The following is a 17,776-nucleotide window of genomic DNA, read 5'->3' as shown; positions in this document are numbered from 1 at the left end:
TTTTAATTATGAAATTATTCAAACACACTGAAAAGAATAAAGACTATAACAAAAATCCTTGTACCTACAATCCAGATTTAAAAAATGTTAACATTTTACCATATTTCTTTAGATCCTCTTTTTTTCTTAAGAAATAAAGTGGTGTAATATAATTGAATCCCTATTTTTAAAATCTACCAATTTTTTTTTTTTTACAATTCTCTTTTTTTCCCTTCAGTACGATTATCAAGATTTACCAGCATTGGCACGTGCAGCTCCCCTTTATTCATTTTAATTTGTATACGTTACTCCTTTGATTACTCCCTTGCCAGCCCCCCTTATTTTGTTGTTGTTATTTGTTTTGTCTTTTTTACATGGATGTTAAAATATTGTACCTTTTATTCTGGACTTTTTATTTCTCACAAAACTTCTTTATGTTTAAAATATGTGATACTAAGACTTATTTTGCACTCGTTCTCAACTTATGGAAAACTAAAAAAATTACATGGGGAACACGTTTATAAGAGTCTTTAATGTCATAATGCAACAGTGAGGTTTGTATAGAACATTTTGATGAATTCCAGACACATTCTGAACCTTTGGTATGTCCCTAGATTTATAAAGAGTCCATTTAGAAAAATATAAATTCGACTGACCATGGTTTCTTTACCAAAATACTGCATATATAATGTAATATTTTATATAAAATATGTATTTAATGTAATGTAACAAGTATTTCTCTTTAAAAATGTTTCTTCTCATTTTTTTTTTAAGACTGCACTTGAGAACATAAATTAGCTTAAGTAATTTATTTCTGGACAAGCTTTTTTTCCCTTTTTTTATTTAGTTTAGCAAGTTGTTAGGTGCTTTAAGAATGGCAAGATACATTCTTTTATTTTTCTTCCTTTTTTAGGTCTGCAATATTTTGATAGCATTTTTTTTAACATCTTTATTGGAGTATAATTGCTTTACAATGGTGTGTTAGTTTCTGCTTTATAACAAAGTGAATCAGTTATACATATACATATATCCCCATATCTCTTCCCTCTTGCATCTCCCTCTTTCCCACCCACCCTATCCCACCCTTCTACCTGGTCACAAAGCAGCGAGCTGATCTCCCTGTGCTCTGCAACTGCTTTCCACTAGCTATCTATTTTACATTTGGTAGTGTATATATGTCCATATATACATTACCACTCTCTCACTTTGTCCCAGCTTACCCTTCCCCCTCCCTGTGTCCTCAAGTCCATTCTCTAGTAGGTCTGTGTCTTTATTCCAGTCTTGCCCCTAGGTTCTTGATGACCTTTTTTTTTTTTTTTTTTTTGGATTCCATATATATGTGTTAGCATACGGTATTTGTTTTTCTCTTTCTGACTTACTTCATTCTCTATGACAGCCTCTAGGTCCATCCACCTCACTACAAATAACTCAATTTCGTTTCTTTTTATGGCTGAGTAACATTCCATTGTATATATGTGCCACATCTTCTTTATCTGTTCATATGTCCATGGACACTTAGGTTGCTTCCATGTCCTGGCTATTGTAAATAGAGCTGCAATGACCATTGTGGTACATAACTCTTTTTGAATTATGGTTTTCTCAGGGTATGTGCCCAGTAGTGGGATTGCTGGGTCGTATGGTAGTTCTATTTTTAGTTTTTTAAGGAACCTCCATACTGTTCTCCATAGTGGCTGTATCAATTTACATTCCCACCAACAGTGCAAGAGGGTGCCCTTTTCTCCACACTCTCTCCAGCATTTATTGTTTGCAGATTTTTTAATGATGGCCATTCTGACTGGCGTAAGATGATATCTCATTGTAGTTTTGATTTGCATTTCTCTAATGATTAATGATGTTGAGCATTCTTTCATGTGTTTGTTGACAATCTATATATCTTCTTTGGAGAAATGTCTATTTAGGTCTTCTGCTCATTTTGGATTGGGTTGTTTGTTTTTTTGTTATTGAGCTGCATGAACTGCTTGTAGATTTTGGAGATTAATCCTTTGTCAGTTGCTTCATTTGCAAATATTTTCTCCCATTCTGAGGGTTGTCTTTTTGTCTTGTTTATGGTTTCCTTTGCTGTGCAAAAGCTTTTAAGTTTCATTAGGTCCCATTTGTTTATTTTTGTTTTTATTTCCATTTCTCTAGGGGATGGGTCAAAAAGGATCTTGCTGTGATTTATGTCATGGAGTGTTCTGCCTATGTTTTCCTCTAAGAGTTAAATAGTGTCTGGCCTTACGTTTAGGTCTTTAATCTATTTTGAGTTTATTTTTGTGTATGGTGTTAAAGAGTGTTCTAATTTCACTCTTTTACATGTAGCTGTCCAGTTTTCCCAGCACCACTTATTGAAGAGGCTGTCTTTTCTCCACTGTATATTCTTGCCTCCTTTATCAAAGATAAGGTGACCATAGGTGCGTGGCTTTATCTCTGGTCTTTCTATCCTGTTCCATTAATCTATATTTCTGTTTTTGTGCCAGTACCATACTGTCTTGATTACTGTAGCTTTGTAGTATAGCCTGAAGTCAGGGAGCCTGATTCCTCCAGCTCCGTTTTTCTTTCTCAAGATTGCTTTGGCTATTCGGGGTCTTTTGTGTTTCCATACAGATTGTGAAATTTTTTGTTCTAGTTCTGTGAAAAATGCCACTGGTAGTTTGATAGGGATTGCATTGAATCTGTAGATTGCTTTGGGTAGTAGAGTCATTTTCACAATGTTGATTCTTCCCATCCAAGAACATGGTATATCTCTCCATCTATTTGTATCATCTTTAATTTCTTTCATCAGTGTCTTATAGTTTTCTGCATAGAGGTCTTTTATCTCCTTAGATAGGTTTATTCCTAGATATTTTATTCTTTTTGTTGCAATGGTAAATGGGAGTGTTTTCTTAATTTCACTTTCAGATTTTTCATCATTAGTGTATAGGAATGCTAGAGATTTCTGTGCATTAATTTTGTATCTTGCTACTTTACCAAATTCATTGATTAGTTCTAGTAGTTTTCTGGTAGCATCATTAGGATTCTCTATGTATAGTATCATGTCATCTGCAAACAGTGACAGCTTTACTTCTTCTTTTCCGATTTGGATTCCTTTTATTTCTTTTTCTTCTCTGATTGCTGTGGCTAAAACTTCTAAAACTATGTAGAATAATAGTGGTGAGAGTGGACAACCTTGTCTTGTTCCTGATCTTAGAGGAAATGGTTTCAGTTTTTCACCATTGAGGACGATGTTGGCTGTGGGTTTGTCATATATGGCCTTTATTATGTTGAGGTAAGTTCTCTCTATGCCTACTTTCTGGAGGGTTTTTATCATAAATGGGTGGTGAATTTTGTGAAAAGCTTTCTCTGCATCTATTGAGATGATCATATGGTTTTTCTCCTTCTATTTGTTAACATGGTGTATCACATTGATTGATTTGCATATATTGAAGAATCCTTGCATTCCTGGATAAACCCCACTTGATCATGGTGTATGATCCTTTTAATGTGCTGTTGGATTCTGTTTGCTAGTATTTTGTTGAGGATTTTTGCATCTATGTTCATCAGTGATATTGGCCTGTAGTTTTCTTTCTTTGTGACATCTTTGTCTGGTTTTGGTATCAGGGTGATGGTGGCCTCGTAGAATGAGTTTGGGAGTGTTCCTCCATCTGCTATATTTTGGAAGAGTTTGAGAAGGATAGGTGTTAGCTCTTCTCTAAATGTTTGATAGAATTCGCCTGTGAAGCCATCTGGTCCTGGACTTTTGTTTGTTGGAAGATTTTTTATCACGGTTTCAATTTCAGTGCTTCTGATTGGTGTGTTCATATTTTCTATTTCTTCCTGGTTCAGTCTTGGCAGGTTATGTGTTTCTAAGAATTTGTCCATTTCTTCCAAGTTGTCCATTTTATTGGCAGATAGTTGCTTGTAGTAATCTCTCATGATCCTTTGTATTTCTGCAGTGTCAGTTGTTACTTCTCCTTTTTCATTTCTAAATTTATTAATTTGAGTCTTCTCCCTTTTCTTCTTGTGAGTCTGGCTAATGGTTTATCAATTTTGTTTATCTTCTCAAAGAACCAGCTTTTAGTTTTATTGATCTTTGCTATAGTTTCCTTCATTTCTTTTTCATTTATTTCTGATCTGATCTTTATGATTTCTTTCCTTCTGCTAACTGTGGGGTTTTTTTGTTCTTCTTTCTCTAATTGCTTTAGGTGTAAGGTTAGGTTGTTTATTTAAGATGTTTCTTGTTTCTTAAGGTAGGATTGTACTGCTATAAACTTCCCTCTGAGAACTGCTTTTGCTGCATCCCATAGGTTTTGGGTCGTCGTGTTTTCATTGTCATTTGTTTCTAGGTATTTTTTGATTTCCTCTTTGATTTCTTCAGTGATCTCTTGGTTATTAAGTAGTGTATTGTTTAGCCTCTATGTGTTTGTATTTTTTACAGATTTTTTCCTATAATTGATATCTAGTCTCATAGCATTGTGGTTGGAGAAGATGCTTGATACGATTTCAATTTTCTTAAATTTACCAAGGCTTGATTTGTGACTGAAGATATGATCTATCCTGGAGAATGTTCCATGAGCACTTGAGAAGAAAGAGTATTCTGTTGTTTTTGGGTGGAATGTCCTATAAATATCAATTTAGTCCATCTTGTTTAATGTATCATTTGAAGCTTATGTTTCCTTATTTATTTTCATTTTGGATGATCTTTCCATTGGTGAAAGTGGGGTGTTAAAGTCCCTTACTATGATTGTGTTACTGTCAATTTCCCCTTTTATGGCTATTAGTATTTGCCTTATGTATTGAGGTGCTCCTGTGTCAGGTGCATAAATATTTACAATTGTTATATCTTCTTCTTGGATTGATCCCTTGATCATTATGTAGTGTCCTTCTTTGTCTCTGGTAATAGTCTTTGTTTTAAAGTCTATTTTGTCTGATATGAGAATTGCTACTCCAGCTTTCTTTTGATTTCCATTTGCATGCAATATCTTTTTCCATCCCCTTACTTTCAGTCTGTATGTGTCTCTAGGTCTGAAGTGGGTCTCTTGTAGACAGCATATATACGGGTGTTGTTTTTGTGTCCATTCAGCTAGTCTATGTCTTTTTGTTGGAGCATTTAATCCATTTACATTTAAGGTAATTATCGATATGTATGTTCCTATTACCATTTTCTTAATTGTTTTGGGTTTGTTATTGTAGGTCTTTTCCTTCTCTTGTGTTTCCTGCCTAGAGAAGTTCCTTTAGCATTTGTTGTAAATTGCTGGTTTGGTGGACTGAATTCTCTTAGCTTTTGCTTGTCTGTAAAGCTTTTAATTTCTCCGTCAAATCTGAATGAGATCCTTGCTGGGTAGAGTAATCTTGGTTGTAGGTTTTTCTCCTTCATCACTTTAAATATATCCTGCCACTCCCTTTTGGCTTGCAGAGTTTCTGCTGAAAGATCAGCTGTTAACCTTATGGGGATTCCCTTGTATGTTATTTGTTGTTTTTCACTTGTTGCTTTTAATATTTTTTCTTTCTATTTAATGTTTGATAGTTTGATTAATATGTGTCTTGGCGTGTTTCTCCTTGGATTTATCCTGTATGGGACTGTCTGTGCTTCCTGGACTTGATTAACTATTTCCTTTCCCATATTAGGGAAGTTTTCCACTATAATCTCTTCAAAAATTTTCTCAGTCCCTTTCTTTTTGTCTCCTTCTTCTGGGACCCCTATAATTCGAATGTTGGTGCGTTTAATGTTGTCCCAGAGGTCTCTGACACTGTCCTCAGTTCTTTTCATTCTTTCTCTTTATTCTGCTCTGCAGTATTTACTTCCACTATTTTATCTTCCAGGTCACTTATCCATTCTTCTGCCTCAGTTATTCTACTTTTGATCCCTTTTAGAGAATTTTTAGTTTCATTTATTGTGTTGTTCATCACTGTTTGTTTGCTCTTTGGTTCTTCTGGGTCCTTGTTAAACGTTTCTTGTATTTTCTCCATTCTATTTCCAAGATCTTGGATCATCTTTACTATCCTTATTCTGAATTCTCTTTCAGGTAGACTGCCTATTTCCTCTTCATTTGTTAGGTCTGGTGGGTTTTTACCTTGCTCCTTCATCTGCTGTGTGTTTCTCTGTCTTCTCATTTTGCTTAAATTACTGTGTTTGGGGTCTCCTTTTCTCAGGCTGGAGGTTCGTAGTTCCCATTGTTTTTGGTGTCTGCCCCCAGTGACTAGGGTTGGTTCAGTGGGTTGTGTAGGCTTCCTGGTGGAGGGGACTAGTGCCTGTGTTCTGGTGGATGAGGCTGAATCTTGTCTTTGTGGTGGGCAGGTCCACGTCTGGTGGTGTGTTTTGGGGTGTCTGTGGCCTTATTATGGTTTTAGGCAACCTCTCTGCTAATGGATGGGGTTGTGTTCCTGTCTTGCTAGTTGTTTGGCTTAGGGTGTCCAGCACTGTAGCTTGCTGATCATTGAGTGGAGCTGGGTCTTGGCATTGAGATGTAGATCTCTGGGAGATTTTCCCCATTTGATATTACGTGGAGCTGGGAGGTCTCTTGTGGACCAGTGTCCTGAACTTGGCTCTCCCACCTCAGTGGAACAGCCCTGACACCTGGCTGGAGTGCCAAGGGCCTGTCATCCACACGGCTCAGGATAAAAGGGAGAAAAGAAAGAAAAAAAGGAAGAAGAAGATAAAATAAAATAAAATAAAATAGTTATTAAAGTAAAAAATAAAAAAATAATCATTAAAAAAAAGTTTTTTTAAAGTAATTAAAAAAAAAAAAAGAGGAGAGCAACCAAACCAAAAACACAAATCCACCAATGATAAGTGCTAAAAACTATACTAAAATAAAAACAAACAAACAAAAAAAAAAAACAGACAGACAGAACCCTAGGACAAATGGTAGAAACAAAAGTATACAGACAAAATCACACACAGAAGCATACACATACACACTCACAAAAAGAGAAAAAGGAAAAAATATATATATATCGTTGCTCCCAAAGTCCACCTCCTCAATTTGGGATGATTTGTTGTCTATTCAGGTATTCCACAGATGCAGGGTACATCCGGTTGACTGTGGAGATTTAATCCACTGCTCCTGAGGCTGCTGGGAAAAATTTACCTTTCTCTTCTTTGTTCGAGGGTTCAGCTTTGGAATTGGCCCCGCCTCTGCGTGTAGGTCGCCTGAGGGCATCTGTTCTTTTCTCAGACAGGACGGGGTTACAGGAGCAGCTGATTCGGGGGCTCTGGCTCACTCAGGCCGCGGGGAGGGAGGGGTACGGAGTGTGGGGCGAGCCTGCGGCGGCAGAGGCCGGCACGACGTTGCACCAGCCTGAGGTGCCGTGTGTTCTCCCGGGGAAGTTGTCCCTGGATCTCTGGACCCTGGCAGTGGCGGGCTGCACAGGCTCCCGGGAGGGGAGGTGTGGAGAGTGACCTGTGCTTGCACACAGGATTCTTGGTGGCTACAGCAGCAGCCTTACCGTCTCATGTCCATCTCTGGGGTCCGTGCTGGTAGCCACGGCTCACGCCCGTCTCTGGAGCTCCTTTAAGCGGCGCTCTGAATCCCCTCTCCTTGCTCACCAGGAAACAAAGAGGCAAGAAAAAGTTTCTTGCCTCTTCGGCAGCTCCAGACTTTTTCAGGGACTCCCTCCCGGCTAGCTGTGGCGCACTAGCCCCTTCAGGCTGTGTTCACGCCGCCAACCCCAGTCCTCTCCCTGCGATCCGACCGAAGCCCGAGCCTCAGCTCCCAGTCCCCGCCCGCCCGGGCGGTTGAGCAGACAAGCCTCTCGGGCTGGTGTGTGCTGGTTGGAACCGATCCTCTGTGCAGGAATCTCTCCGCTTTGCCCTCCACACCCCTGTGGCTGCGCTCTCCTCCGTGGCTCCGAAGCTTCCCCCCGCCGCCACCCGCAGTCTCCGCCCGCGAAGGGGCTTCCTAGTGTGTGGAAACCTTTCCTCTTTCACGGCTCCCTCCCACTGGTGCAGGTCCCATCCCTATTCTTTTGTCTCTGTTTTTTCTTTTTTCTTTTGCCCTACCCAGGTACGTGGGGAGTTTCTTGCCTTTTGGGAGGTCTGAGGTCTTCTGCCAGCATTCAGTAGGTGTTCTGTAGGAGTTGTTCCATATGTAGATGTATTTCTGATGTATCTGTGGGGAGGAAGGTGATCTCCACGTCTTACTCTTCCGCCATCTTGAAGCTCCTCTCCTTATAGCATTTTAATCAATTAAGGTTTATTGATTCATTTTATGTGCTTTGCACTTTGCTGAGTATTATTGATATTAATGTAAATAATTAGTTGCCCTCATGAAAGTTAAAATTTAATTGAAGAGAAATAAATTGATGATGAGACCACACTAAAGTGCTAATGGTGTGAGGTGAGATTTGGAGTAGACCATAAAGGATGATGAAGATTTGATTTTGGAAAGCAGAGATGGGAGGATCTTTATGAACAATAACTCAGACGTGAATGCAAGATAGGTGAAGAATGAAGAGCTTAACCATTTTATAACTGAGAGTATATATTTGGGATAATGGGAAATTAAGTAGAATAGAAGGAGATGGTCATCAGTAGTCCAGGAAGTTTAGAATTGATGCAGTAGACAATAATATACCCATATCAATTTCAAGTATATTAGAAGATATAATCAGTATTTTAGGAAGTGGAGTGGATTAGAGCAAGGAGAAGGAAGATCAACTTAGAAGGGTTTTATAGAACTTTGGAAAATTTATCTTAGATGTAGCCTTCAAAGAAGCCCTTTGGCCCAGTAATTCCATTTCTAAGACTTCTAGGAAGATATTCCAAAATGTGTGGTGTCTGAAGGGCGGAGAACTGGATCATGGCAACAGTTTGAAGTAACTTGTTTTTCTTTCATGTATTCTTGCTTCCTGGTACCTTTTTCTTCCACATCCCATTGAGTCCAGGGGTGGGGGATTTTCCTACAATCTGACAAAGTGATTGGGTTCCCATGAGTTGAAAGATCTGGTATCCCTTGGAGTAGGCACAGATTCTTAATCAAGCCTCTATAGAACTGTAGAGAGTTCATAGTTGAGTTCTGGGGTTCTTGAATTTTCTGAAATTATATGTAAGATTTTGGATTATTTATTTTTCTAGAGCGAGTTTCAGATTCTGAAAGATGTCTGTGACCCACCCAAACTAATAACATTGCTTAAAAGATGAACTTTCTACAAAGTCTCCATCTTATCTCTTTAGAAGCTGCTGAAACCAAGTAGAAAGAAGACAAGTGATTATTGAGCCATATGAAATTGTCAAAATTTAATTTAGTAGTTTTTGACATATAAAAACATCAATTTCAAATGATCCAACCTAATATATCCTTAAATAACTTTTTTACACTTTTAAAATGTAAAGGTATTCACTTTAGGAATGTAGATGCTAGTTAAGCAGTATATATTCAATTTTGTGTTTAAATATACTTATTTAAAAATTACTTATGCAGTATTAGGGGTATTTCTCCTTTGTATTTAAGGTTTTTACTGTGGTAAAACAAGGACAGGGAAATGGTGGAAAGAGAAATGAAAGATAGGAAAACCAAAAAAGTATATGGTGTAATACAAAAATAGCAAATAGATTCAAATTATTCACTAACTTTAATTGTTGGTTAAGCTCTGCTCGGATCTCTTTGATAATGAAAATTGTCAGGCCCTGTCTGGCTCAAGGGTACAAAGCACCGTAATGAATCTGCCCTGTCTGTTGTGTCTACCATGAGCATGAGAGAGCTGAGTGTTGTAACTCAGACCACTCGTTTGTTGTTCCATTAATTACATTGATTTAATCAGAATTTCTGTGTTAGCCAGAGCATTACATTTCTTCCAATGATATATTGTATGACTATCATAAGTGGAGTTTGGCAGTTGAAACTTTGAATCAAGAAAACCAAATTTAATTGTAAGTTATTTCTTGGAAGAGTTCAGATAACCAGCAGTGATACAGTTTGGCTCAGAGTTTGTTTGTTTCTTTCTTTCTCTCTTTCTTTTCTCAATTTTCACCATCCTTTTATTTTCAATTAAGCAAAGAACCAAGAAAAAATGTAATTGAAATGAAGAAACATTTTAAACCAAAAGCATTTTTTTTCTTTTGTAGCTCGCTTTCTGATTCTAAACAGATCAACATTTTAAGAAAAGCAAGATCTTACATAAAACAGAAAAAGTATGATGAAGCAGTAAGTATGCAGGCCTTGTATATATAAATAGCTGATCATTCAGGTATGGGGAGGGGCAAGTATGGTGATGGAGAGCAAAGTGGGCAGGCCAGGGAGCTTTCCTGAACCTTTAAGGAAGGGTTGAATTTCCTAAGTAGCTGCTTTATCCACATGGACATACTTCTCTTATTTCAGGTAATGTTATAGGTAAACTTTTTTAGGTTAACATTGGAAATGAACAATTGCTGTTCTCTATAATGAGAAAGTATATTCCAAGCTTCTGTCATCCAACTTATTTATGCATAATATTTTAGAACATGACATATCTGTGCATTTAGAATTAGCTTCACACTATTAGAAATCTAATGGTTCATACTGAAGCTCTGACTTTTCCCAACTCCTACCCTACTATGTTTTTCATTAATTTTCTCTGTTTTAAATGGTCATATAATTTAAAGTAAGAAAGAATTGTATTTTTGGTTTCTAAAATTGCCTAAGTAGTATGATGGCATTTCTAATGCTTATTTTTGTTACGGTTTTACAGTGGCAAGCTATTCTTCTCCACTAAAATATTAAGCTATTTTAATAACGTTTTATAACTGATTTGGGTAATCTGATATGAGAAAGTCAAAAAATGTAAATGTGGGCATCTCCTATCAGGGACCTATATTAGAGAACCATTTCTTTCATGTGTCATTTGAAGATAATTTCCACAAAATGAATCATTTAGAATCATTTAAAATCATTGCACATCTCATAGATAGTTTGCATTTTAAATGTCCTTTTTTATCAAGATTTAGAAATTTATTTTATTCAGGAATTTTTCTTATACTTTGCAAGAAGATCCTTGAACAATCAAAATCTGGTTTTGATCAATCATCTACGGTTACTTTAATAATTTTTCTTCCTTTGAAACTTAGATTTTCTTTGTCTTTGCATGTGGCAAGTTATATTTTTCTTTCTCCATAGGTCTCCCTTTGCAAGGAGCTGATTAATCTTGCACTGAAAGGATTGTCCTATTATCACACTTATGACAGATTCTTTTTGGCTTTCAATGTCGTTCTTGGTTTTGTGGGATGGACATCTTATGCTTCTTTGCTGATCATCAAGTCTCACTGCAACCTTACCAGAGGTGTTAGTAAAGAAGTCAAGGTATGTTCAGAAAGTATAATGAAGATTCAGATGATGGTGTAAAATCATAAGACTAAGGAAAGAAATTATATCAAATTAACTGCAGTGAGTTCATATAATGTACATGCTATACTAAGCTAACTCTTTCATTTGCTTTTGTTGTACTGGGTCTTTTTTTCTCAGTAATCTCTGTTTCTTTAGTTGGGAAAAGGGTGTATCAGTAATAATGGTCCTGTAACTTAAGAGGCTATAAAGATAGCTGTGTAATTTACATTTGCCTATGGCATTAACTGTGTTGTTTTTCTGTTTATTTTTATAATTATTTAGCATGTTACAAGTATTCCGTATCTTTCTACAGTACAGGTGATCAGAAAACAGTTTCAAAGCAATATATTTAACTTTATCTGATATTAAGTTTAGGAGCTGGAAAGAAATAAAATCACTTATTCAAAATGTTCCTTTTAAAATAGTATACATTTTTCTGGAACTATCCTTACCTTCTTCATCTTTCTAAAATTCTTAAATACAGATTTCCAGAACTTTCTATATATCCTCATTTTAAGAATTAGTCCCTAGTTTACTGTACTTTCAATGCCAAAAAAACCCCGCTCTTTAATAATACTTTATACAACTAAGAAAATATAACAGTACATATATGGTTTTACTATATTAAAACACTTTGCTCTTTTAAAATATATTACTGTCATTTACCAGGGATAATATGCCTCTTCCATCTCCTTTACTTCATTCTCTAATGATTATTACCATGTCCAAATCCTCTAAAAAGTAATATACCTGAATGGTGTATTATTAATAATAATAGTCTGCAGACATTTCCAGTGGTAACTTTTTTCAATTTTATACTTTATTTTTCTGTAATGGAAGGAAGAGCAGTAGTATTTATTCCATTTTTTTATAATGCTGTAATGCATCTTAAATAATTTACCCCAAGTAATTTTCATTGTTTGAATGTATGTGAAATTGGCTAGAGTAGAAATCATTTCTTACGTGGTAGGAAAAGAGACAAAAACAAACGTGTTTTAGTGGAGGATATAACTAGGCATTCAGCTGGGTATTTGAAATTTATTTTGCCACTTTAAACGTAACAGTGCTGGAAGTAGGCATTATAATTTTTCTGTATAAAAGAAGAAACTGAAGCTATTTAAGTAATTTGCAAAAGGCCATTCAGCTAGGATGTGGAGGAACTGAGATTTGAGTCCAGAGTAGTCTAATGCCAAACACTGCCTTTTGGTATTTGTCTTGACGTTTTGGGTTATTGAGAAGGGATACGATGTCTTTAGATTGTTGTGTCAGCAGATTTCACAGCTGATAGTTCTTTATTCATTAATCTGATAATGCAGAGAATATTTGCGTATACAGCACAATGCTAGATGCTTCATAGGATACACCAAGAAATACAAAATTCAGATACAAAATTACAAGCTTCTCAAGGAGCTTGTAATTAAATAAAGTAGGTAAGAGATGTATACACATAGCCACCTTATCAGGTATAGGTCATATACTACGCTATATTACATAAGACAACAAATGTTTGAGAACTTTAATATAAAATGTTAAGTGAATGTGATACAATGACTCATATTTTAAATAAAGAAAATCTCACTTTAGCTAGGGTGATGATAACAGGAAAAAATAAGTCTTGGTGGAAGTTTAACAGTCAGAATATAGGGAGAGGATAAGAATTAAAGCAAATTGAATAACATAAATAGAGGCAGAGTTGGGAAGATGTATTTTTATGCTGGGAAAATAAGTAATATTTATTAAACTGCACTATTCCAGGACTGTCCTTGGTGTTGTACATGTGTTATTCAGTTAAGCTTAATACTACCCTAAATTTAATGGTTATGATTCTCATAATATGGATGGGGGAATTTAGGCTCAGAGAGATAAATGTTTTCCTCAAGGACACACTGGTGTCCTTGAACTCTAATACTTAAATTCATGCTCTTTCTATACCATGCTGCCTTCAAAATAAATAGTTCAGTTTGGGGGGAATTTGGGAGGTTTGTTCAAGGGCCTAATAAGAGATAATACTGGGGCTTCCCTGGTGGCGCAGTGGTTAAGAATCCGCCTGCCAATGCAGGGGACAAGGGTTCAAGCCCTGGTCCGGGAAGTTCCCACACGCCGCGGAGCAATGAAGCCCGTGCGCCACAAATACTGAGCCTGCGCTCTAGAGCCCAAAAGCCACAACTACTGAGTCCTCGTGCCCCAACCACTGAAGCCCGCGCGCCTAGAGCCCGTGCTCCGCAACAAGAGAAGCCACTGCAATGAGAAGCCCACGCACCGCAACGAAGAGTAGCCCCCGCTCACCGCAACTGGAGAAAGCACACACGCAGCAAGGAAGACCCAACGCAGCCAAAAATAAATAAATAAAATAAATTAATTAATTTTTAAAAAAAAGAGAGAGAGATAATACTGATAATATAGATTAGATGGAAGTAATCAAAGGCCTCAAATGCTAGACTATAGAGTTTAGACTTTATTTAGTGAAGAGCTGGTCTATCACTTAGAGTTAAACCAGAGAAGTAGACCAGTACGATCTCTGTATTAAGAAATTTAGTGTAAGGAATTGGCTCACGTGACTGTGGGGCTAGTTAGGCAGGTCCTAAGTTCAGAGGTCAGGCCATCAGGAAGGGCAGACTGGAACTTGCAGGCAGGAGTGGAAGCTTCACTCCACAAGTACAGTTTCTTCTTCAGGGAACCCTCTGTTCTGCTCTTAGAGCCTTTTGTGAATCAGGCTCACCGTGATTGTTCAGGATAATCTCCCTTAAAGTCAACTGATCATGGACATTAATCACATCTACGAGATATTTTCACAGCCAACACCTAGATTAATATGTGATTGAATAACTAACCAGGGTCTGTAGCCTAGCCAAGTTGACACGTAAAACTGACCATTACAGTTGAGGTTATTAAAAGTATTTTGAACCCTTTGGTTCTGTTTGCAAAACATTCTGATTCTTCTTCAGCGAGAGTTTATAATCTAGTGAAGTGTCAGCATCTGGAGGAAGAATAAGTTGCCAGAAGTCTACAGCATTAACCAAAGGGAGGCTTGGAGAGCAATTAGGGGGTGAGATGATTGCAGCTGTGCACGCATTAGAACATGATGCTTGCAGTTGGGGTGTAGGGAGCTTTCACCGAGGTAGTTGTTGCCAAAGTCAAATCTTAAAGGGTGAGTCGGATAGCCCAATAGAAAAAAGGAAGAAGGTGCAGGGAGAGCAGCATGTGCCAGATGAGGAGTGAGGTAGCATGGCTTCTTTGAAGGGCTGCAAGTCACTGATACGGCTAGACTATAGAGGGCCCGGGGGGAGTGAGAGATGAGCTCGCAGCAAATTCTACCCTCCACTGCTGGATGAGGAAACAGAGCTTGAGACAAGCTAAATGGTTTAGTCAAATTGAAAGCAAATAGAACAGCAGTGCTGGAATTAAATTTAGATCTGACTCCAAAGTTTCTGTCACTTCTCCATGACAGTGTCCCCCAGATTATACAGGTTTATCACTCTTACAGACAACTCTGCAGTGAACATTCTCTTTAAAGGTAATTTGCCATAGCTCCTCCTAATTGAACTCTGCATTTAACTTCTATCTACACTTCTCCTTTGCTTTTGCTAGTTCAGATGTCTTTTGCTTTAGAACTGAATATCCTTATTTTGCCACATGCTTCCGTTATTCTCTCACTACTTAGGGAAATCACAAAATGTTAACCCCTTAAACCAAGTCCCAGGATTCCATCTCCACCTGTATGGTTTAAACTCCTCATAGGCCAGCACCTAGTACTGAGCGTGGCGTAGACTGTGCGACGTAATCATTGTTAGTTGGATGGAGGAGTGATGACAATGCACACAGCACGGCTCATTATCATCAGGTGTTTTTTGGAGGGTCTGGGGAGGCAGGGAGTTAATGATGATGAGGTGGGAAATGTTCCCCATGCCCGTTATTTAAAATCCTTTCAATTTTTACTTCAGCTGAACTGAATTCTTTTTGATTTGGTTTCCTACAAGTAGATGTTTATTTGTAATGTTGATTACTTTATGTGTCAAAGGATTGGATAATTATATGATATTGTACTGACTCTAGAAAATCGCTCAAGTGTCTTTTTTAGGTGCTCTTTAAACTTATTTTCTTATTATTTTACTATCCTTAGAGTGATGTGAAACCAGTCCCAATTCCTAAAGTGAATCCCTGCCTCAGGCACCTTGAGCTTTAGAGACTCTACCTGTCCGTATCTGTTAGAGACCTGCTCCTTCTTCCTCCATCCCTTGCTATGGGACCTCCATTTCCAGTGCTAGTCACTGAGAGGTTTCTGTAGTGACTTTTGGGACTAATGCAGACAGGTAGAGGAGGAGAGAAGAAAAATAAAGGTGATAATGATAGCCATTATTTATTAAGCAGTAGTAATATTCTGGGCATTTTGTTAAGCTCTTTTCATAATCTCATTTAAGCATTACTAGCCTTGATAAATAGATATGGAATTATTCTTCGCATTTTATAGATGGGGTAAAATTAAGTCTCAGAATCTGTTTCGTACTTTGCTCATGGTCATACAGTGAGCAAGTGACAGAGCCAGGATTTGAATTCTGATCTGTGTAGCTCTAAACTCTTAATCACAGTGCTATGTCTCACCTTCCTTTTTACAACTCTGCCCTAGTTTATTCTTGCTTCTTTACTTCCTTTCTGGTGACATTTTAGGCCAGAGGGAGGAATTATAAAGGGGAAAAAAACTCTTGCTTTTCCTCCCTAACCTCCCCTACTCCAGAAGGTAATTCTTAATTCTCACCTTATTTCGTTTGGGTAGCAAAACAAGGGGGAAACAGAGAGAGAGAAAACAAGGCACGGAGGCAAGAGAGTACCGTGTGACCCCTCCAGTCCTGTCAAGGGGGAAACAGAGAGAGAGAAAACAAGGCACGGAGGCAGGAGAGTACCGTGTGACCCCTCCAGTCCTGTCAAGGGGGAAACAGAGAGAGAGAAAACAAGGCACGGAGGCAGGAGAGTACCGTGTGACCCCTCCAGCCCTGTTTTCGTCTCCTGTGCGCTCTTAGCATCACAGCTTTCCGTAAGTGTGTTCTTGTCCCAATCGTTGGCATTTCTGTCCCTGACCCTCACAGCATTACTCCTGGCCCAGAGCACCCGCGGCCTGTGGAGGCCGTCACTGGTGATTTACATGGAGGAGCTCCTTTCGTGTTTGGCAGGTGTTTGGGAGAGAAGATATGACCGAATGAACCTACTGTGGTTGGGTGATGGAGAGAGAAGCGTGGGCAGCATGTCAAGTTGAAGTTTGAATAGATAGAATCATTGTTCCAAATGAAGATTAGGTCCCACAGTTTGTTGTAGATTAAATGGGCTTTTGTGGGCTTGTCAGTGAACTCAATCAACGTTTATAAAATTGTTACTAAGGAGAAATATGTTCAGAGTTCCGAACAAGTTACTTGCAAACAAACTTTAGGAGCATAGTCATTTTAAATTGAGAATTACCTAATTGCAACAATTCCAGGCTATCCAGCTTTTTCTCCTGTAATGTGCTTCTCCAATGACAGATTTTTTTAAAATGCAGTTCTTAGATTAATCATATAGTTGTAGAATCACTGAAAGAAAGTAATGTATTTTCTTCACTTTATAAAATCTCTTTTAAAAACCTATCAAGTAACATGGGTTTGGAGTGTTTTCAATGTTTTGTTTAACTTTCAGAAACCAAGCCATCTCCTGTCATGTAGTTTTGTAGCTGTTGGCGTTTTACTAGCACTTTTCCTGCTGATTCAAGCCTGTCCCTGGACTTACTACATATATTGCTTGTTGCCACTGCCAGTATGGTATGCGGTTCTGAGAGAGTAAGTAACACATCTTGTGGTCTTGTTTTTCACTTCACTGACAGTTAAATCTGTATTTAAATGCATTAGATTTCTGTAACATAAGTCATGAAAGATAATTATAATACCCTCAAATCTCCAAGCCCTTTCATTTCATTCATAGCAGCATAAATGTTGCATATAAACAGGCTTTTTTTTTTTCTTGGCCGCACCTTGAGGCCTACAGAATCTTAGTTCTCCAACCCAGGATTGAACCCGGGCCCTCGGCAGTGAAAGCGCAGAGTCCTAACCACTGGACCTCCAGGGAATTCCCTAAACATCCTTTTTATTTTACTTTTCCCTTTTGACTTCATCTTGATTGCCCTGAGGTAGCACTGGCCTCATTCCCTTCTTTGTGTTATCTTTTATAAGAAAAATCTGGAGTAAAAATTAAATAATTAATATGGATTGTACTATGTCAGGAGTGACTTACGTTTTGAATTTGTCTCATCATCCCAGTTTCCAGTGTATCTTCATGTTTCACAAAGCAATTTGCATGCTTTTGTTCTATACATTTTTGCCCCTCCTTTCCCAGCTATCATGTAAACCTAGATGAATGAAAGTTCGCAATTAAATCCAATCTAGTAATGTATACCTACAGGGGTTAGGGGAGATTATTCTTGTATGCTGTGGTTCTACCTTTAAGTGCTTGCTCACAAGTTGGACTTGAAATGGATTCTTATCATTGTAGAAAACATCAGA

General features: G+C 37.8%; 1 protein-coding gene across 1 annotated transcript in view; it reads left to right on the top strand.

Moving 5' to 3' along the window:
• Positions 1-17,776, top strand: part of PIGN (phosphatidylinositol glycan anchor biosynthesis class N) — a 109,104-nt gene that overhangs the window by 35,168 nt on the left and 56,160 nt on the right. The window contains exons 14-16 of the mRNA XM_059893640.1: positions 10,022-10,100; positions 11,049-11,231; positions 16,917-17,056. Of these exons, the coding sequence (XP_059749623.1) occupies positions 10,022-10,100; positions 11,049-11,231; positions 16,917-17,056 (402 nt within the window). The remainder of the gene's footprint in view (positions 1-10,021; positions 10,101-11,048; positions 11,232-16,916; positions 17,057-17,776) is intronic.

Source organism: Balaenoptera ricei, chromosome 14, assembly GCF_028023285.1.
Source record: "Balaenoptera ricei isolate mBalRic1 chromosome 14, mBalRic1.hap2, whole genome shotgun sequence".
NCBI classification, from domain to species: Eukaryota; Metazoa; Chordata; class Mammalia; order Artiodactyla; family Balaenopteridae; genus Balaenoptera; species Balaenoptera ricei.
The sequence above is the reverse complement of the archived record's forward strand: the minus strand, read 5'-3'. Positions and strand labels throughout refer to the sequence as shown.